General features: G+C 40.1%; 1 protein-coding gene across 2 annotated transcripts in view; it reads right to left on the bottom strand.

Moving 5' to 3' along the window:
- Positions 1-3697: 3697 nt before the first annotated feature.
- Positions 3698-22301, bottom strand: part of LOC110049989 (myoferlin-like) — a 47989-nt gene continuing 29385 nt past the window's right edge. For both annotated transcript variants that reach the window (XM_089292186.1, XM_089292190.1), the window contains exons 29-55: positions 21523-21650; positions 20687-20851; positions 19961-20012; positions 19150-19227; positions 18326-18507; positions 17965-18114; positions 17559-17666; positions 17014-17175; positions 15729-15888; positions 15227-15294; positions 14986-15090; positions 13992-14117; positions 13203-13322; positions 12162-12197; positions 11918-12009; positions 10994-11164; positions 10417-10562; positions 10164-10303; positions 9862-9950; positions 9257-9352; positions 8445-8492; positions 8232-8322; positions 7749-7848; positions 7202-7392; positions 6584-6693; positions 5790-5937; positions 3698-5323 (exon numbers count right to left, since the gene is read on the bottom strand). In XM_089292186.1, the coding sequence (XP_089148312.1) occupies positions 5291-5323; positions 5790-5937; positions 6584-6693; positions 7202-7392; positions 7749-7848; positions 8232-8322; positions 8445-8492; positions 9257-9352; positions 9862-9950; positions 10164-10303; positions 10417-10562; positions 10994-11164; positions 11918-12009; positions 12162-12197; positions 13203-13322; positions 13992-14117; positions 14986-15090; positions 15227-15294; positions 15729-15888; positions 17014-17175; positions 17559-17666; positions 17965-18114; positions 18326-18507; positions 19150-19227; positions 19961-20012; positions 20687-20851; positions 21523-21650 (3095 nt within the window). In that variant the 3' untranslated portion in view covers positions 3698-5290. The remainder of the gene's footprint in view (positions 5324-5789; positions 5938-6583; positions 6694-7201; positions 7393-7748; positions 7849-8231; positions 8323-8444; positions 8493-9256; positions 9353-9861; positions 9951-10163; positions 10304-10416; positions 10563-10993; positions 11165-11917; positions 12010-12161; positions 12198-13202; positions 13323-13991; positions 14118-14985; positions 15091-15226; positions 15295-15728; positions 15889-17013; positions 17176-17558; positions 17667-17964; positions 18115-18325; positions 18508-19149; positions 19228-19960; positions 20013-20686; positions 20852-21522; positions 21651-22301) is intronic.

Consider the following 22301-nt stretch of genomic DNA (forward strand, 5'->3'; position numbering starts at 1 on the left):
AAGTAACAGTGGCCTGGGACAGAGTCTTTCCTTACTCCTGCATTGTGATACTGAACCAAGTACAAAGTGTTGTGAGAAAACTGGAAATCTGTTGATGTGTTTTGTGAAACACATTGTTACATTTAATTTACAGATGTCTTTGTTTGGAAGGTTTTTCCCTCTACTCTAGTGACAGGCATGTATAAATGTGCCCTGTGCAGGTAGAACAAAAAGCTATGCGTGTTCTCAAATCTTGCAAATAGTGGATTACTTTTTATAAATTTTAGTATACTTGTTATGGTTTAAATTTATCTATGGTTTAAAATTTCTTAATTTTCAATGTCTCAAGTTCATTGTCATAATTCAGAACAAAGAGAAATGAAAATCCAATTGGTTTGAAAATTTTAGCCAAAACTAAATTTAAACCATAACATACCCATGAAGGGCTTTTCCAATCGGGGAAAGAGTGCATTACTACATGAGCATCATGAAAGAGGCTCATTCCAAAATGCGCAATAATGGCGAAAGCGACGAGTCGTTTAAGAAAAGGTTTACAGCTGAACGATCCAGGTAGTTTGACATCTTACAAGCAAAAGAAGCAATCTTTCTAAGTGCGGATGGCTGTTCAGAAAGGGCGAGTGAGTTTTCCATGCCAGAGTACCAGTTGAAGCCCAGTGATGGAAGAAAACTGAACTTCTCCATCAAAGAGCACAGAGTAATGGTGGAAAAGTTGAATGTCATATTGAAAGATGTAAAGGAACACGATTCCACACTCTTTCAGTCCAATGGGCGAAGAATTTGCCGACAGTTTTAATGTAAAACAGATCAAATGTATAGAAGCTAAGTTGACGAAGGTCACGCAGGACATGGAAGCACTAGAAAATAAGAAGAGCAATTATAACAGCATATTCAAGGGCATACTCGAACAGCACATCAACAAAAGGAGAAGGAAAAAAGAAAACCGCAGAAAGTCAAATGAAAGAAAGAGGAAGCGGACTGAAAACAACGTCCAACAAGTTTATGGAATCTGTGTTGGAAACCTGCTAGGAAATGATTTTCCAAAATGCCTTGTGTACCCCCCTAGAACGGCCGTCCCGGAAGAGTGTATTAAAGTTGTGGATGTTGCCACGTCGTTATTTAGAAGAGATGGGCCATACATCGCACAGCTCTTGGAAGGGAATTATTTCACCAATGCTGCAAGAAGCAGAATCACCACAAACCTTGAGCAGGAAGTCAGAGATTATGTTTACACCTTCATGTACCCTGAAGAGTACACTCTGACGGAAAGCATTGCTGCTTCTTGCAGCATTGGTGAAAAAGACTCCCATAGCAGCACAAGCGGCGACGAAGAACTCGACGACAGCGAAGATGAAGATGAGTGCCAGTGAAAGTTGCATTCGAAAATAAGTGTTAAATACTTCTTTTCAGTGGCTACAAATGCTTTTCGTCGCCAAACGTTTTTTTAAAGCAGAAGGAGAGTTTGTAATAAATTTGTATCCTGCCTTCTATGTTTATTCTATAGCAATTTTTTTGATATCCAAACAATTGCCATTTTAAAGTTTTACTAAAATATTTCACATGACCCCCCCTTTTCCCCTTATTTTTTTGGGATGGCCCCCCCTCGAAAGCCATTTTTTTTCGCATGGCCCCCCCCCCCCCCAAATCCCACCAGCCCCGCTACCTTATAAAAAATGAACGGTCCCTAAGATGATAACTTATAAGTTTCTTTGTGGTGTTCTGCTCAGGATGCCTGGCAGATCTGCCGATGGTATTTTTTACTTAGCGATTTTAGCTTTACTTAAGACTAGGCAAACTTTGATTGTTTTTCACTAGTGCCCGCCAAGGTTACCGACTGGTAAGTCATCTATATAAATTTTATTAAAGAAATATCTCTAAACTTTTAGCTACTGACATTCTCGTGCTAATTTTAATCGGCTTTCATCGCTTCAATGCGCTTGAATTTTCAGAACCGAGCTCTTCCTAATTTGCATAATCCTTAATCGGCCCGTGGGCATTACGGCTGCATAATGACCGCTCAGATCTCGCTCTTAGCCAATCAGAGCGCGCGTTATATCGGCCACAAGTCAAAGCCATATAATAAATTGGAATTAACCCATCCCGTATAGGCTCATGGTGTTCATTATTTAAAGATGCAATCAAATAATCAAGTGCAGTAGCTATTTTTTATTCTCCGATAGGTCGTCGGATGGTCGTCGGGCTGACTCGTCTCAAGCAGTCGTCTCCTTTGTCTCTTTTAAGCAAATGTTAATTAACGAGAGAAACCTGAGAGGGAGACGCAGGTGCCCTCCTGCATAAGGCTGGTGCTTTGAAATTTGAATCGACCAATCAGGAGGATTCAGCGGGAAGGGAAAACTGTACTGTCCTAACATCAATGTATGTTTACAGGAAAGCCATTGAAGTCGGGGAACATTTCATACTGGAAATATTCAGTTGAAGGGATTATAATTCCAAAAACTGTATCAAATTATAAAAAGTGAAAAAACATGAAACATTTTGGGTCGCTCGTCGCTTGTTGAGTATCGCCAGGTAGGGTCATAGTTGTGTTATTTTGGACAACATGTTGTCCTCGTCAAATTAAAGCTAGCATTTTCGATTTAAGCATTAAGAGGCCGAGTTAAGAGGCCAAGGGAACTTCAGCATTGTCTTTGTTAGCTGCAAAGAAAAAAAGTATTATCGTGTCAATTCGGAAGGACAGCTCGGTTTTGACCGCCTCTCGTACTGCGGGCGACGCCACCACATGCAAGGCCTTCGTTGCGTGTTAGTCTGGCTCGTATCCATTTCTCTCGCCCCTCTCCCGTGAGAAACAAATAAGAAAATACTGGGGACGAGTCAGTGTTTGCATATCCTGCCATTTCTAAACAACGTTAAACATGTGGACAAAAGGTACTGGCTTGACTTTACCAAAAAAAAAAAAAAAAAAAAAAAATGGAAATTAGCGGTAAGGGAAACACACCGTACCGGTGGTTCCTTTTTGATAGCCCCGTAAAGTGATTGCCAAATGCTGAGCGGCGTTCCTCCCTCCACCTCGTACAGCGTCTCGTGAAAGTAATTTGACTCTTTAACTGAATGCGATTTGCAGATGGGAATATATTTGCCCGGGCAAATCGCGCACGCAACGCGATTACGGAAAGTCAAACATTTCATGGTCCTGCTCAACCTAACTCAGCCCAAAAGTATTTTATACTACCGCTATCTAGGTTGATTTACTAGGAAAGTTGTGACCATGTCTTGGTGCAAGTTCTAAATGGTGCGCATTTAATTTCCGAACTATTGACGTGAAAGGGGGTTTCTTCACCGTCCAGCTAGGCTGCAAGCAGTCTCTCTTTTGCTCAAAAATCCGCTGGGAAGAATGGTACTGGAGGCCGCTTACAGTCAAGCTCTAAGCTAGTTCGAAGTACGTCAGCAGCATCTCATGTAACAATCACTTCGTAATTATAATAGCTTGAAGTCACCGGACACACACCAGGGCTTCGTCGGCTAATATTGAAATTGGAACCACCTTGAACAATACAATAAACTCTCCCATCCTCAATAGCTTTCATTTGAATGCTAACACACGAGGGTTTACTAACAACGAAACTTGGAACGTTTTGCTGGGTTTGGATAACTGAAAAACTTCACCAGCTCTAGATTAAAAAAAAAAACTGTAGAGTCCATTAATCGTTATGGGTCCAAACAAACCACTCCAATAAGGACATTTTGCGTTATTCTCGATTTATTCCAAATACAGACAACAAGTCCAGCAGATGTAGCGTACCTTAAAAGACATCTGTTCTCTATTATACAACCGCTACACTCTACACCAAGGAAAGCGTGGACTGATAATCTCACAGCTTAGCTCATCAAGAGTCACTGACAAACAGTGTATGTCATCTAAATTGCATTTTTATTTTCATCAATATACACATAATAAATTACTTATGGTTCTTCGACGCTTGCAATAGAACTTTTTTAGATAACTTTGCATATATGTTACGTATGCCACCTACTACACGGCAAAGAAGTTTTTCTCAGCGATAAAACTGAATTATATATAAGATGCACTTGCTTTATATAAAACTCTAATAAGATTCTGAGCCAAGCTACGTTTAACTTCAGATCAATACAATTTAGTATCAGCCAACTAGTGGACTAATGCAAATCCTGCATTTTGATTGGCTACGCTACTAGAGGACTATTAGTAATAGTCCTCGAGTAGCGAAATTGGCGCCATCGAGCGTGACGCTTTCTTTCGTTTTATTCCCAAATAAATATTTCTTCAACTTGCATTTGCTAACTTTATTATTGCTTTTTCTGTCCGACTAGTTGGGTGATACTAAAACAATTAGACCCTTCGCCCTCAAGGGCCACGGGTCAATAGCCCATTTGGCTTCGCCTCATGGGCTATTGACCCGTAACCCTTGCGGGCTACGGGTCTAATTGTTAAATAGTCTCTACTGCTAGTGACCTCTCATTAGTCTTTACAATTTCTTGGTGCTTATCCCAGAAAGCTATTGACGCCCATCTTATTCCTCTTATGACATCAGTAAAAATATCTTTGTATTAACGACAAAAAGAAAAGACAAGAAAAAACTCAGTACAAAATAAGTATGTAAGTACTATATTTGTAAAGCGACAGCAGGTTGTAATCATTGTTAAGAGTATCCAGTAAGCTTTGTTTGATTTCTTTTGGTTTTTTTATTTTGTTTTTTTTTTTCCTTTGTTTTTTTTTAGGTTATTGCAATGTAGTGTGATTTTGTACTTGACGTTAGTTCTTAGTACTACAGGTTAGTATGCGTTATTGTTAATATTTAGGTAAGTAGTGCGCTTGTAAATTATCTTTGTTTAAGCAACAAAAGTTAAAAAAAAAATGCAAAAAATAAAAAGCAACGCAAAAAGAAGCGTTGCGTTACGTTCCAACGGTCATCACGCAACACGTCCGTTTCAGTAGAATACGTAGAGAGTCGAGCAACGTGGCCTGATAAAAAACGACTGCCAAGGAGCTACAACTCGTGAAAAGGGAGTATAGATGGTTTCTCTACAGATTTCCAGCGCGGCCAGTAGCAGTCTTTTGCGGGATCTCTCCATTTAACGAAGAATTTTCACGAGGACGCGTTGAAACGACGACATCTTGACTTGTTGTTGATCAACTCATGATGTGTGAGAAACCGTTAGCTCGTGCAAATTACCACAGCATCTTTTAAAGCAAAAGCGATTTGCATATTATTTTAGAAGCGATCAATGATCATGAGGTAAAAGTGCTTCCTCTATAGCAATGGCGACCTTCTGGTAGCTGTTCATCTTGAGTCGTTTAACTACCAATTATCTTCTTCATTGTATAACCCTGAAAGAAACGATCGAAACAGACATATTCAGCTAGAGAGATGCTGGAAAGAGAGGAAAGTAGCGCTCAAATTTCCAGTATTTTTCTCTAAGTTTCTAGGATTCTTGTACAATTAAAAAAGAACGATCCTTCCCTTTCCAAGGACTACGAGTTTTGTTACTCCCCGTGTGTGGAATTCTAGTGTTTTGAAGTTTACCCACTGGCATTCTGTCAGATTATCCTAGCAATCTGCGGCAACCCGTCTATATAATGCTGGGTAGAGAGAGGCACTGCGAAAGCAAAGTACCCCGTCCATAATGATCTCAGTTCGCCCCGAGTCGAGATCTCTACCTCTGGCGCATGGCACCCCGGGAAGAAGAACCACCAAATATCGCAACCTCTCCATTATAATTCAGCAAAACATTTTTACTTCAAAAAGCAATTTAGACTACTGCGTTAAACATTATTCTAAGACTAAACAACTTACCGGCGCTGCATAAAAGAATAGAGCCACCAAAGCCACTAAAAGGACGATCACAAGGAACGCGATAATTTTCCATTTGAACCGGCGCCACAAGATGTACCGCAGGCTCTTGAAGGGAGAAGAGAACCAGGCGAAAGATGTCGCTGGACGACTGTAAAAAAAGAGGTTCTTGGTCACTGTCACGCCCACAGAGGCTCATGGGGAGTTTGGGGAGAAAAAAATCCGCTAGCTAAAGTGAGTGCAGGTGTAAGCAGTCAACTGCAATCACCTCGCTCAGCGGACGTCTTTGCAACTCTCCCCGAGCCACCGCCGAAGAGAAAGGCAGCATTATGCGTTGTTACAAGATCGTGGGTGTTCGTGTTTGGTTCGATGGGATGAGAATGAATTTGGAGGGAATGCTCTGGGTAAGATACCTTTGAGTGATCTTTCGATTTAAAGGAGAAAAAAAAGAAATGATGTACTGTTTAGTAACCTACTGGTGAGCTTAGGGTGTGACATCCTTACAAACCACTGACAATAGGCTCTCTGCAGAAAACTGGGAAACATGACTAACATGAGTGTACTTTAGAGCGGTTTTCAATTGAGTGTCGAAAGTAATTAGGCAATCATGACTTTGGTTTTGATTTTGGTTTTACTACGGTTTGAGATTGGCCCCAGAGCGGTCGTAAACCAAAACCAAACCAATCACGTAGCAACTAGACTACTCAGCCAATCTCACATCGTAGTAAAACCAAAACCAAAACCAAAGTAATTGCCTGATTACTTTCGACACTCCCCCCTCTCTCCGCTCTACTCACTTTGGTGGATCAAGAGTTGGATTCAGGTTTGGTTCATCTCTTCCGCTCCCAGCAGGCTTTTCTTCAGCTTCTTGTTGCGTCAACAACTCTAACGTCATCTCGAACTTACCCTGCACAGGAAACACATGTGCTGTAATTACTAACAAAGATACCGACAGTTCTAAGAATACTGTGATTTTGCTCGGGTATACATAAGGGGAGTGTGAGCGCAAGGAAAAAAGGTCTTGTCTTTTCAACTCGTACTTTCTAATCCCTGAGCAAAGAACCCGAGGATTGACTACTTTGGTCCGGTGTTATATGACACGTTACAATTTTCTTACGGGATGGAGGCAGTTATCTTTAAAACGACTTAACCAAAATACCTTAGAAGTTCATTTCGTAATAGCTTCTTCTGGTCGTTCAGTTTGTTGGGGCGTAGCGTGAAAAACGCTGAGCGATAAAACAGTAGCTCTCTCCTCGCACCAAGCCCCTCTCTCCTTTTTCTCATGCCATTCTTCGCGCTGAACCCCAACCAGCCAGACTGTTAGTTGCAAATTATTGACTCTTTCTATTACCAGACCTAGGGTTTCACGTGATCTGCGATGTATGCAAATATACATTACATATCGAGTGACTCACCGCCAGTATTTGTTGTCCATCGTCCGTTCCTACTGCAGGCCACCAACCATTCGTTCGCTTGAGATCAAACAAGGACACAGTCTCTACGTTCCGTTTAGAATGTTCTCCCACTACAGGAAGTTGATGAAGTCCACACCTGCGGGCATTCTTGGCTGGTTTTGGTATTTTGTTTAAATTTATTTCGAGTTGACCTTGCAAAGGAAAGATAACGAACGTAGAGTTACCTAATCGGAGACAACTGAAACGCGCTTCGCCATTTGTCGAACGTTTAACATCTTTTTGTTGGCTTCCTTGTGACTCGACCAATCTAAACCATGCAGGTCTCCAAGGAGGGAAAATTAATTTGCATGAGCGATTCCTGGCTCAGTGATTGGCTAAGAGGTTTAGAAAACTTGTCCGAGTGGTACCTCGTTCATCACAAGCAGCGAGATTAGTTTTTTCCTAAGAAAAGCCAACTTAGAAAATGTGTCTGGCTTGAATCCGGCCCGGAGTGAAAGGGTTAAAGCTAATGATAAAACACTTATGATAACGAGGAAGAGAGTGTTACCAAGGAAGTCATCTGGTGAGAACAGGTCGTTATCCCAAATTTGAAGAATCAGCTTGGGGGGAATTCTCTGCTCTCTGATGTCCAGGCTCCAAAAGTGCGCCTACCAAATAAATATGGAAAAAAAAAAAAAAAATGTAGAGGTTTTAACCTGTTGGGCAAAGACAAGACCTCAAACATAAGGGATAGTTTTTTGACAGTCATTGCGCTTTACAAGTATTTAAAGGCTACATCGCAAACTTGCTTTTGGCAAAACTGCACTTCAATTTTTGTAGATTTTATTCGCTTTCTAAGCTCGGCAAACGGTTAAAAAAGTTTCCAAATAACCCTCCTTTTACATTCTGATTTTCGCCTCCGGCCTTCTGTAATACATGTAACTGTTTTCTTACATAAAACAACTGTTCATTCCAGGCTCAGTAAAGAACGGATTCAATATCCACCGATATTTACCTTCTGTAAGGTAATTAACTGCTGATTATCACACACCTTTTTCCTGACTACCATGACCTTTTCAGCTGGAATGTACAAGAACGGAAATAGGAATCGCCAGTTGAAGTTGCCTGTACCGTCCAGAGATCTGTCATGGATAGCGATAAAAAAATCAAATGAATAAACAGACAGAAAAACAAACACACAAACAAACAAACAACTGACGAATGAACACAGAGTGTTAATGAGCCTCTCTAGATGTGCACAGACCTGTAATGGACATCGGTCTTCTCTTGCTTATCAATTCCGGACATCCAGCTGCAACCCAAACAAACATCACCACGCTGATGAGTTTACATGATTGAGGTGTTGTTATAGCATTTATATAAGTCAAATTATTCTCACATTTTGATTGGTTCTTACTTATGATCAATTAGAGGACAAACACAGAGATATTTCTTTATTATATAAAACAAGTAAATTCCATGCTGCCGTGAGCCTACTCAGTAATTGATCACAGGAGACGTCAAAATGTGGTAAGAACATCAGTGACACAGTCCGCTATCGCCTCGTGTACCACTTTTTTGTTCTAACTACCATTTGACGTCATCTGTGATCTATTACTGAACAGACGCAGGGCAACTTGGAATCTATTTGTTAAATAGAAAACGACGAGAGAACCAATCAGATTCGTGGATTTCCAATAGAACACAGCTAAGTGGCTACTAATACAAAGTAAACCAAAGTGTAAAATTTTCTAAACACCCAAAACTTGTCAAAAGTTTACGACATGAGCCGGTCAAAAATTGGCGAGAATTTTTGGGACGCTTGACGAAGTCTGCGCACAAATAGAAAAGTTAACTATTAAATATACGGTTTTCAGCAAGAGACCGACACCTATTCGTAGCATTTCGACCACGGCAAACAAGTGAGTCACGTATTCGTCTTCTAGAGAACGATTACTTTTCATAAAATGTGATTAACATGTTAGGGTTTATTTAGTTTTTGGCCTGACAAATGCATGCTACACAAGTGTATTAACGTTACTTAAAGTTTAAAAAAATACCAACTGCTGTATTTACCCTTTGACATAAATATCACTCATGGCCTCACCCATCACCGACACCTCCTCTAGAATGACGTCACTGGTGTTCCAGATGATAACACGTAACATGTATCTGAGTGTGAATACAATTTACATGGATACAGGTTAGCCAATCAAATAAGAGCTTTTGAATCGTACATTCGGGCGGTTTCATTTGTTGCCAGTAGAGATGTACCAGGGCTGAAGACAAATCAAGGCTCCAGTCGTCCGGGGTAAGTAGTTTTTCGTGTCGGGAAAGTAATTTTTTATTCTCACTTGACCATAGACAAGGGCGCAGGCAAGTCGTCTGCCAACTATATCAAAATAAAAATCAAGCAAGATTTGCCCAGGGCAAGCAAAATTTGAGAGCTGCTTGTTCGAAGGGCAAACTGAAATTCAAGTTTTTTTCGAGCCCTGAAGTACTATTTAGTACTAGGCGATTCTCACTTGTAAGTCTGTGTATGAAGCCCTTTTCTGTGGCTAAATAGAAACTTATTGATTAATACATGCATGTAGTGGAGTTTGTTTATCAATACTTCGCGAAATGAGATTTAACTGAAGACGTATCGAGCAACGTTCAAAGCCGACAAAAGTTAAACTTACTCTCCTGGTTCTCTTGGTGATATATTAAAAGGCATTCCTGGAGGTCCATAATCTTTCGGGAAAATGTCTACCCACATCAGAAGTTTTCCCTGGATGCATAAACAAATTCTGAGTCAGTTCACGAAATGACCTTCCCCACAACGGACGGAACGCGAGTCTTTCTGTGTACCGTTTGCTATAATGGGGTTGCAAGGCAATTGACTCAAGCGTGTGTTGGCTGGGCAATTTCTCTTGCAACTTGTGTGCAGAGAAAATTTTCCAGTGTAAAGTCATCGACTTGAGTTAGTTAACAGATCACAAACCTGTTCTATTCCAGGCTGCAGTGTGTTGTACAGCGGTCGTGTTTCCACGTGTTCCGGCACCAGCGGCAGGCCGTTGAGCACGTGCAAAGCAAGACGTTGATCAGGGGGACCCAGGTGAGGAGACAATGTCATACCAGCCTCTAAAACCAAGTTATACAAACAAATAAAAAATCGAAAGGAAATACCAGCTATGAATACATCCGTAACTTTACAAAAAATAAAGAGGCCCTTCTTACAGTGGATGCCAACCTACCAAAATCCTCCAAGCAGAATTCATCGCCATGGAAGATCACTTTGTCGTTTCCCAAAAATCTTGGTTTAAAGAAATTGTTGACCTCGCAGTACTTCTCCAGTATCTGTCTTGGTGTTCGCGAGTCGCGCCACTTGTTAATGCCAGAACTGAAATAATTTGTAGAGCAAATCATTAAAAATCTATAGAAGCAGGCAGTTAGGAACACCGTCCATCAACAATCTAAAAACATTAGAATTCCAAGAAAGCAAGCACTTCAGCTTCGATGACAATCACTGGTCTACCTACAAAAAGTCTGCCCCTTTAAAACGAAGGGTGGCCCTTTGTAGACTTTGTGGCCTATTGTTTGTCTAATTAACGGTGTTGTGGTTTAAACACTGGGTCAAGACATTTTTGCTTTGAGCCCGCTTGACAACCAAATGTATTAATGAGATACCTTGCAAAAAAATACGATGCCGATACCCTTTCACGTTAATTTGACTTAAAATTCCACCCCTTTCGAGGATACGTCATTCTACAGCCCGAGTGGGTTTGATGCCAACGACCATGCTCTCACGTTTTGCAAAGCAAAAACACTTACGTGTTGTAGGTCTGCGGAAGACCACAGATGGCTCCAAACTTGGTCAAAAATCGATTCTCCAGATCAACTACTGTCTCACCAATCTTGTCATCTTTACCAATCAGATCATAATCCATGACAGTGATACATAAATCCTTCGATATAGGAACGTGGGCCGTCAGTTCGAACATCCTAAACAAACGAAGCAAAGTGTTATAGAAGTACTTCAGACCCGGACAAATGCAACATTTCTAACAGTACTGTACTGCAAGGTGTGAAACGTAATAAACTATCTATCTACCCAACGCTTAAAACAAGTATTATTTTCACAATTATGCAACCAAAATCAAGTAGCCAAGAAGGAAAACCGTAGTACTTTTGCTTTCAGAAAAATAAGGAAAACAAGGTATAGAAGGTCGCGTTTGGGTTAGAAATTAGATAGCCAAAGGTAAGCAGAAAATGGCGCGAAAATTCGCACACAATAGACGCGCGTTAAAATTGTTGTAAGGCACGCTGATTGCGACAATTTCAGGGATGGACATATGATGTTTAAACTTTAAGAAATTACGCGCAATGTTGCATCGAGTGTCTGTACCTTAAAGGAGCTCAGTCACGGTATTTTCAGCTATTTTGGGCACGTATAAAATTACCTTTAAATTGAAGGAAACCTGAAAATAATAGGTTATTAAAATAGGAAAAGACCAAAGCGATAAACCATAAAAGACCCAGGATGGTTAAGGATGGAGAAGATTAACACGGATTACAAACGACGAACTTGAAAAAATTGAGGCTAAACTTTTCAAGACGCGCAAACTGTGACGTAGCTCCTTTAATTAATAAAGAATAAAGACCCAACCGATATTTCCTCATTGTAGACGGAAAAAATGGCAGTACAAGTTGGACGACACGATGGTTGTTGGTCAGGTACAAGGAGTTGTTACTTACTTTCCAAAAAGAGGATTCAAAGTGTTAGGAATGTATTTGTCTTGATCTTTGATCTTGGTCTTTCCAAGAGACACGACTAAGTACGGATCAGCCTGCAGGGAAATAAGGACCGAATTGAGACTACTGGTCACTTAAATATACGTGACTAAACATTACATACACTATAACGTCTAAATGTTTGGTTTACTTTCCAACTTGCAAAGCAATGGGACAAATGAGAGAAATTTGAACAAATAATACTTACAAGTCCATTGGGGTCCATGGGCTGAAGATCAATTGCCTGAACAGTGAAAGAAAATGAATTACCTTATTATAGGAAATTAACGCGACTTAAATTAACGCGAATTGAAGATAAATTTGCTTCCAAATAACGGAAATTAACGTGAGAGAGGGGGCAAAATTTCAAAATGGGGGAAATTAACGCGTCTGCTACATCACAAAAAAAAAGCAGAATAGGAACCAATTTATTTTAACACTGTAAAGCTGACAGCGAACACGAACAAAATTCAGTTGAAGTACAGTAAACGATTTACTAATGTGAAAGAATGATGTGAAATGTAAAGTGCGCGAATAAAATTTATTGTTTGGCTGTGTCGAGAATGTCTGGAGTGTGTCACAGATTCGGAGAAAAATAATGGTAATTAACGTCGTGGAAATTAACGCGCAACTTAATCAACAGCGCGGAAATTAACATTAACATAAATTAACGCGACTTAAATTAACGCGAATTTCAAAAATTCGCGTTAATTTCACGAAGCGTTCATTTCCTATAATAAGGTAACTCTCGAATTAGGTGGTTAGGATTTTTTTTCCAAGGGAAAGAAATTACAAATTTCTTGAAATTCGCGACCCACACCTCAAAGGTTCACCTCAATTCTACAACATGACTTTGAGTGGCGTAGGGGAGATCAGTTCAAAGGTTGACCTCAATTCTACAACATGACTTTGAGTGGAGTAGGGGAGATCAGTGCTTTCCCCTTTTCCCCCAACAAGGTTTTGTCCGATACACGAACGCACATATTTATTCTACAACACTACATGTATTTGGTGGTAGACACCTATTTCTACTTTGATAGCTAAGTACCAATGACGAATTGATTTGCACTTGCGGTCGAAGGTGAAGTACATAAATGCAGACCATTTCTGTCCTATAAAACTGTCCCTAAGAATTTTGCCGGTTATGCCTTAACAGTTTGCAAAATACCCATTGAAATAACTAGATAAAGAAAATGTAAGCATTGCTAAAAAGGTATAATGTGTCTATGACCACACGTGAAGGACTCACCTTGATAATATAAACCCTGACCAGACACTCCACAGGCTCACTTGGAGGTAAGTTTTTCAAGATGCGGGGAGGAAAAGGAAGGTTAGGGTCACTAGGCAACGGGTACACATGAAATGAACCCTGAAACAACAACGATACAGATTCAGTCACAAAATTCGTCTGTCTGTCTGTATGTCTGCTTGTTTATTTACAGTCTCCACACTTAGCACAGCAATACTAAACCCACCGACACTAACATAAAGTTATTTGGAGGTCGAAAAGGCCGGACCGAGTGCAGCGAGGTTTGTTCTCTCCATCCGTCCAATCACTCGTCCTGACTCTGAATCAATAAGCTTCAGGTAAAAATTCTTCTAAATAAAAGTCTAAAACTGTTCAAATGTTAGTTCTGGGAATTTGTCAGTGCATCACGAAAATATGGCTAACGATCTCGTTGTTGGTTTATTCTCTACCAATCAGACTTAAAACCAAAACTATCAGCTGTTGACCTTCTTTTGGTCAGTTACATGTCTTACATGTAACTGATCATAAGAAAGTGTTACATGTTTTACATATAACTGATTATATTTAATTATCTAGTTATTTTTGTGCAAAACAAGAACGTTAAAATGGAGTTGAACGATGACAGTTACACGAAACGTTCCCATCAACTCCGCCGAGTATGAGCCTAACGATAAAACACTCTTGATGACGAGAGTGCACACCAAGCGAGAGAGCGAGAGTTTGACCTTTCGTTCTCCTTTTTTCCAGTCCTTACAGATTGTTTACATTATATTGCACTGTTTTTTGTACCTTGAACTCGCCCACAACCGTCGCCTCCTCTCCTGGTTTCACTTTTCCACGATAAAGATCAAACGTCTTGACTAAGTCTTGAAACTTTTCATAGACCTCTACGTTTTCCAGCTCTTTATCGTAAACCTAAACATTGAACAGTTGTTATACTTTACTCCACTGATAGACCCACACATACACTCTCCCATGTAACCGTTATTCAGCTCCTTGCTTTCGAGGTTGGGAGAATTTCTTCAACACATCAGATAATTCCCCTTGAAGAAAAGTTCTAATTCCACGTCGAAATGAAGAGCGAACCTTGACCAAATAAAATAGTTTTCGATTTGACAAAGAGGAAGTAACTCAACGTATCACACACGACCTGTGAGATCCAAAGAAAAAGATAATTTCTAATGTGCAGGAAATTTAACAGGTATTAAATTAGTTCAAGGTTTAAAGGGACACTGTCACCACTTTAAGCATGATTTTGGAAATCTCAAAAACAAATATCGATCACTGGAAGTTGAACAATAATGGTTTTATTTTATTAGAGCAGTACTCGACATTAATGATTAGACCCCATTAGGAAGTGAGGATGGCTAACGCTGGCAAGGATAGAAACGGATTGCATGCGATATAGATTTTTGAAAAAGCGTCAGGATGTCAGTTTTTCAAAGCTTCAAAATCGTTGAAATTTTGTGGACTTTCTTCAAGAAATTGCTTTTAATCATTTAGTCAGAGCTAATTACGTTCTTATTACATACATTTAGGGACCATTTCGTGAATTTGTAACAGTTTCCAACAAATATATCCTGACAGTGCTCCTTTAAGTGAGAAGTCGAAAGTGTGGCACCTTTGCTGAAGTGTTTTTAGTTAGCGGCTACATTGACTGCTAGCTTTCGCCTTGATGAAAATTGAAACCACAACAGGTCGTTGTCGTTGTCATGACAATGCGAGAGTGACACAACCAGATTTATTTCAAAGACAAACGTTCACACAAAAACGATAGTCTTACTAGGATCTTGTCGTAACCACGTTCTATGTAGTCTCCGCTTTTATCATAGTCACCAATGGAGGCGTAATATTTGGACCACCAGTCAATGTCCTCCTCTATCAACTCCTGTTGACGAAAACAAACAAAGATCTCACGCTTAAGTAACTAGCTATCGTCTTTGATAATTTAATTACGCAGTGAAACGATTGACAACAATAAATACTCAAATATCGATTAGGTAACATTTCAACAGGTGTCTCACCGCTTTCTCTTTGTCGTCAGTGATATCAATTAAAAAAGATCCAGTATCTTCATCCTTTCCCGCATCAGCTGAACAAATAAAAGGTAAATGTATCATTTATATATCTCTTCATTCCAGGTAATACTTTGTAGTCCATCAGACTGTAAGCAAACTCTAAAAATCATTCATTATAACTTGTTCTGAAAAAGTTTATTTGCACCTGTCTGGAGTAGAGTCTACCCACTCTCTCCCCTCCCCTCCCCTCCCTCCCCATCACTAACTCAATAAGTAACTTTCCTTTCTCAGGACGTTGTATCGTTTTGAGGGAAATTTGTACAAGAACAGTCCCACCTAACAATGTGTAAATCCTGGCAGGAAATAAAACGTCACCCTTCCCAGGCCTCGCTCACCCGGGAAGAAAAGTCAGTGGGAAGACTTGGGAAGACTAAACTACGACCACAAGGAGCAGTGGCGAGCGCCCGCGATGTTCTGCAACTAATCGGTACTTCATACTAATACCAACCTGTGTCTTCACCATAATCAACCTGGTCCAGCGGTAAACACCTGTAGGGCTGCAGTGACTTTATACAGTGAACTCCGACAACAGGTCGACGACCAAATGATCGGTTATCTCGCACTTTGATGTTCATTGGTGGAGTGTAGAGCTCTTCCTTTGGAAGATACTGAACGAAGGAACACAAATTAGAACTATCTGGTATTAGTAGAATTCTACCGGTACACTGATGCAAATGATGTAATCTGATTGGCTACGCTACTCACTATCTATTTTGTTGTAGATAGTGAGTAGCCTAGCAGTGTGCGGTTGTTAAAAATGACCGTTTCTTGGCCTTTTCGAAGTGTCTGTGAAGAGGATTTAGATTAAACTTTGAACGACTAGTAGATTTATGCTAAAACAATTAGATTATTCGCTCTCGATTTCTATGCGTGATAGTTGACTCTGGCTGCGCTCTCGTCAACTAAAACGCGATAGAAATCTCGAGCTCATAAGTAATTGTTAATTAGATAGTGAGTAGCTTAGCAGTGCGCGGTTGTTAACAAAATGACTGCAGCTTCTTTGCGTTTTTGAAGTGTTGATGAGAATGTAGATAAAGGTTTGAACGACTAGTAGATTTATACGAAAATAATCAGATTGTTCCCTCTAGATTTCTTGAATCTTTAACTCATAGTCTTAACTGTTGTAATTAATTATAACAACTATTTTTCTAAGCCTACGCGATCAGTATGGCAGCCATGTTGGTCTCGACGGCAAAAGAAGAATCTATCACTCGTGCTAGAAGGGTCGGACTGCTAGCATTTTTTCAGCTTTCCTAAACGCACAGTGTTAATGTTTCGTACCTTTGGGCAAGTCAAAATGTTTGAATCACGCTGTTCTGGGCGATTTTATGCCACGATAAAAGAAACTTTGAGTAGCGAAAAGTATTAATTGGTTTTACACCACTATGCTACACGACTGACTTAAAAAACTCGCGCCACTTTTTTTTATCTAATCAAAAGTTAAAACAAAACCGATTGTGACTAGCTCGCAAACGTTTTTCTGCGCTTCGCGTCAGCTATAAGTCAGTATTACTGAAGTTTTCATTGGTTCAATGAATTGTGTGTATCCTTTGTAATTAGCCTGAGTGATTACTTTGGTTTTGTTTTTACGACACTCAGTCAAAAACTGATCTAGTTTACTAAGTTACATAAACACCAGAAACGTCAAGCAGACTTAAAAACCTTGCTTAACCTTTCCAGACCAGTCGTTCATAATGCAGCACCTAAGCACTAAGTTGTAAACAGGTCCTTACAGTGTCGAAGAAGAAGATTGGTTCATCAAAGTTTGGATTTCTATTCGTGTTCTTAATGACGGACGATTGGATCAAGTGACCTCCACACTCGAACTCGATACTCGGCGAGGAGACGTTAGCCAGTTGGAACTTCTTCATGTTTCGAACACCCCAACACAACACCTGCAATACAAAAATATGGAATTAAAAGACAAAGATTGGTTTGTGCGTCTTGAAAATTTCAGCATAAATTTTTCAAGTTCGTCGTTTGTAATCCGTGTCAATCTTCTCCATCCTTTACCATCCTTGTTTCTTTATGGTTTATTATTATCTCTTTAGTGTTTTTCTATCTTTATAAACTATCATTTTTAGGTTTCCTTCAATTTAAAGGTAGTTTTGTATGTGGCCAAACTAACTCCAAACTACCGTGACTGAGCTCCTTTAAGCTGAAAGAACATTCACCAGAGTCCCGATCAATAAATAGAGGAGAAACAATTCCACGATTTCGACCAGATATTACCTGGCGTCGTTTTCTAATATCCACCGAATGTTTTCGCAACACTCACCTCAATAGCTGTGCGCTGTACCGCGGGTCTGATTCCACTGGGTACAATGTACAGTGATGGTCTGTTTTCTTTGGTGGAAGGGAAGTAAGGCAAATCGGTTCCTTCGTCCTGTGGAATAAGGCAAAACAAACCTCATTCCGACTGGTATTTTCTAACGTAGAGTTTAAGTAGGTGGGAGGCGCAGTGGCCTCATGGTTAGTGCGCTCGTCTCCGGATCGAGCGGTCCGGGTTCAAGTCCTGACTGGGGACATTGTGTTGTGTTCTTGGGCAAGACACTTTACTCTCACAGCGCCTCTCTCCACCTAGGTGGAGATAAACGCCGGCCTGATGGGCCACTAGTCTTGAACGCGAACTTCACCTTACAGATACAGTAACACTGACTTACGGTCTTTGCTCCAGATCTTACCAGGAAAAGCTCGAACGCAACCAGAATCTCTCCGGCATCTTCCCGTCCCTTTTTCACCGGCTCCCATAACAGCCTTGGGGCAGGAGGCCCCTGACCTTTCAGTTTAACAACAGGAGATTCCACACAGCGACCCATGAACTCATCTTTACCCTGAAAAATAGCATCATACGTCTTAAATCTAAAAAAAACATAGCTTCAGCGGACATAAACTCAATAGAGTTCAAAGAATTTCCATTCCCAATTATTAGGAACACTTGTTCCCGGAAAACCTTCTTACATTAGCTCCACCTGTCCAGCTCTCTTAACAGTTATTTGTCACTTCTAGACTTGAAATGAGCTACAACACCTATTACACTCTTACCACAGGATCTCGATCAAACAATTCCAGAACGACACGAGGAGGCGACTTCTCCGTAATTTCAGGACTGCCGTAAATGCAGACATCCTCAAAGATAAGCGTCTGATCCCAGGTGGGGCACAGGGTGCGGTGAATAATCTCCGATACCTGACTCTGAGTGCCAAACGAAATGCGCACATAAGGGTCTGAAACAGAACAAAGCAATACAAACCAATGTCAAATCAGTACCAACTAGGTTTAGTCTGTACTAACGGGGTTCTTTTAGTCACCTTCAATTTCATCTGTCCCTTTCGTCACTAGGTGTCACATAAGGCCTCTACAGAGCGCCTACATTCTTTTATGTCGGCTTCTGCTCTTCGTACTTCGTTCCAAGATTTCCAGCCCGGGGTTCTTTTAGTAAGTCACCTATATTCCATTTGACTCTCTCTTTAGACTACATAGACTTTATAAAGAGAGTTCATGAAAAATTCACTGTCTTAATTCAAGTCCGCCATAATTTGATCATTCTATGTTCTTGAGAACGACTACGAAAATGTAACGTTGTATAATGCACCTGCAAGGCCGTGTTTGGTGCTCATTACTGTTTCGTCAGGCTACATCGATTTTCGAAAGACAGTTCACGGAAAATGCACTGTCGTAATTCACGTCCGCCATAATTTGATCATTCTACGTTATTGGCAACGACTACAACAATGTAACATGATGTATAACGCACGTGCAAGGCCGTGTTTGCTGCTCATTAAACCATTTCTGGCTTAGCAATGTCCTTTAGTTAAACCGCCTATTTAGTTCTATCTTAGTATCATTTCCAGCCACATGTCACTCACCAGACAGTCCATCAGGATCAGATGGCAGCAGGTCACGCCCTTGGAACAAGTACACTCTCAGCTGGTATTTGTGCGCTTCTGTAAAACAACGACCAACACACACACACACATTTGTAGCAATGATTAGGGAGCGCTTCTTGCGGCGTACGATAACAAAATACCGTTTCAAAAGCAGAAGTTTGTTTTGGCCAATTCTTGGTCAATTGAGTTTAACGCCAAAATAAAAGAAACGCGTTTTGGGCGTTTAATGTAAGTTACTGAACTTCACTTAGTTTCATTCTTTGACGTCCACCCGATTTATCAAGACAGCGTTGACAAAAGTATCCATTAAGCAATAAAAGAACACATATACATCTTATTTATCAACTAACATATAGGCCTGAGGTCGTACGGAGACTCGTACAAAACGAGAGACAAAGTACCTGGTCCAATATCAGGCCAGAGCAATCTGGCGTAAAAATATTACATTGTTACATAGTTTGATATTTTAATTGAATAACTAACTGTTTTGTCTTTCGTCTTTTTAACCGCTAATTTAAAAGTGACACTAAGTAAACAATGCTGTATTTCGTTAGTTAATACATTCTTTGTTACCGCGGCATTTTTAACAATGTTTAATTTTAAATAGTAAATTTGTAATTGTAAAATACAGTTATGAGTTCTTATGGTCACACCTGATTCTACGACTAGGAAAATGTAGGCATATTTATCTCTTATACAATGAGCTGTTTTATGAAAAAGAACGATGAAATGTTAAGAACCGCTTTTACATTCGATCAAGTGCAGCGATCGTGTCAGATACTTTACATACTTTCAAATGTGATGAACATCCGTGGCACCATCATAATTCCGCCCTTTTTACCCTGTTGGTTGTCAAGAGAGATTTATTGTTTGTTGCAAATTATTAAATTCAAATTGATCACTTCATTATGATGTCTGAAAATCAAATTAGAGACTTTACTGCTGAGTTTACTGCTACGGATCAAAAGAAATTCTTAAGTTATTAGATTTCCCGCCGCTAAAAGACGCGAACATGCAAAGACGTCAGTGATTGGACAGTTTAGATACCATTCGTGTTCTGATTGGTTCAGGATTTAGATGAGGTTTATGTATTAGGTAAGTCAAAGGAAAATCCTTTTTTAATTAATGTACAGCAAGCACGTCTTAAATTCTTGATTCTCTTTACTTCTCTAACTCGTTAATAATTCATCAAGTTGAAATAATGGAAAATCATAATCAAACTTATGACGCTGATTAGATTTTTACTATTATAATTTGCACGTTTTCTCCTCAAGTTTTAGTCTTGATTGAGAAGATACATCAGACACTAAAGACAGTGTTTGACCACATTTCCAAACAACTTGAAGCTCGTCAAAAATACTCTGTTTTGCACCCTCTTCTCGGTGATTGGATATGTGGTAATAAACGGTCTCTTGTGTTTGATATATTACAAAACTGATTATAGTGACCTGAACAAAGAACTACAGGAAACTCATCGTTACTCGGTGACACTCTCTTGGGAATTTATTCTACCAACCTCGTCACTGATCTGAAACACGGCAGGAGCTGTTGGGTCTGTTTGGATCATTTTTCGATGCCATCTTCGACGTCGGACTAAATCTCGTGTACGAGCTTTGCTATGAAACTTGGAGGAAAACACCGCAGCGTATTCCCAACCTTCCGTGTCAACGTTCTCCTGACCCTAGAAATTAAGCAAACATTACCTCACAAAACGTTTTGCACGGCCGTGAAACAAAAGGAGGTTGCAAACACCTGAGTGCAGGTAAGCTACTGTTAAGTGGATACTGAGCTAGAACATATCTGTCTTGATGTTCTAGCAAGGTGTCCGTAATAATATATATTTAGTTGTAAGGAGTTGTTTTCCTAATAGTGCGACCATTCAAATGAAAGCTATTGAGACGAGTTTTCACGTGGTAAGTTCCATTATACTGTGCAAGGTCAAATTCCAGTTTCCGAGACCAGGCTGAGCCAACAGTTTTAGTTCTGTAGTTGCTATGAGACTGATAATGATGGCGTGGGAACTTTCGGAGTACTCTCAATTAGGATCAAGTATCCATGCTATGGTTTAATTGGAAGATCAAAATCCGAAACTTAACGACCGTAATGAAAGTTGGTTTTGAATTTGTGGATAAAACCCTAGTGTGTTTCACCACTCAAAATGAAAGCTACTGACAACAACTTTTATGTGCTACTTTTTACCTGCTTTTACGAGGTGGTTTTCTTATTAACGTTGGTGTAATATGTGACCGTTCAAATGAAAGCTATTAAACAAAACTCTGGAATTGTTTAATATTGACATTCTTGAAGTCAAAGTGTTAGATCTCACAATAAACACGGAAGCCGAAGGTTTACCTTATCTTCCTTTTCTGTGCTTTTCACCAGGTTCCTGCTGCGAACCCATCTTCTCCTCCTTGACATGTGATAAGTTTTCTCCACCGCCACGTAACTCGCTACACTTGTGTCCACTGTGTATTCCCATCCTACAATCAAACACAGCGTAACCACGATGAAGCTGAGAAGTATCGAAATTCTATTAAACAATTAGATTATGAGCTCGAGATTTCTATCGCTGCGCCCTCGTCAACTATCACGCATAGAAATCGAGAGCGAATAATCAAATTGTTTTAGTATAAATCTACTAGTCGTTCAAAACGTAATCTAAATCCTCTTCACAGACACTTCGAAAACGCCAAAAAGCGGCCGTCATTTTGTTAACAAGATCACACTGCTACGCTACTCACTATCTATCACAGAATAGATAGTGGGCAGCCTAGCCAATCAGAGAACGGCATTCATGATAGAACGCTAATAGATTTATACTTATAAAATATACAACATGGTCTCCGTATGGTTCACGTTAAGTCACTTGGACATCATTCACAGTGGTGGTTGCTTTCTTCTACAGTGAAAGTGCGTTAAAAGTAGGTTAAGTCTGTGCTTGAGCTTACTGGCCCATCAGGCTAGCGCTTATCTACAGTTTCAGTAACATGAAGCGACTAGGAGTATTCGTTCTCCCCCCTGGATGGGACACTAGTCTATCGCAGGGTTACCCCGGGCGCTAAACTCGCCGGTATCCATTTATATACCTGGGTGGAGAGAGGCACTGTGAGAGTAAAGTGTCTTTCCCTAGA

Source organism: Orbicella faveolata, unplaced genomic scaffold (genome assembly GCF_042242905.1).
Source record: "Orbicella faveolata isolate gen_17 unplaced genomic scaffold, um_ofav_v1 contig_1, whole genome shotgun sequence".
NCBI lineage: Eukaryota > Metazoa > Cnidaria > Anthozoa > Scleractinia > Merulinidae > Orbicella > Orbicella faveolata.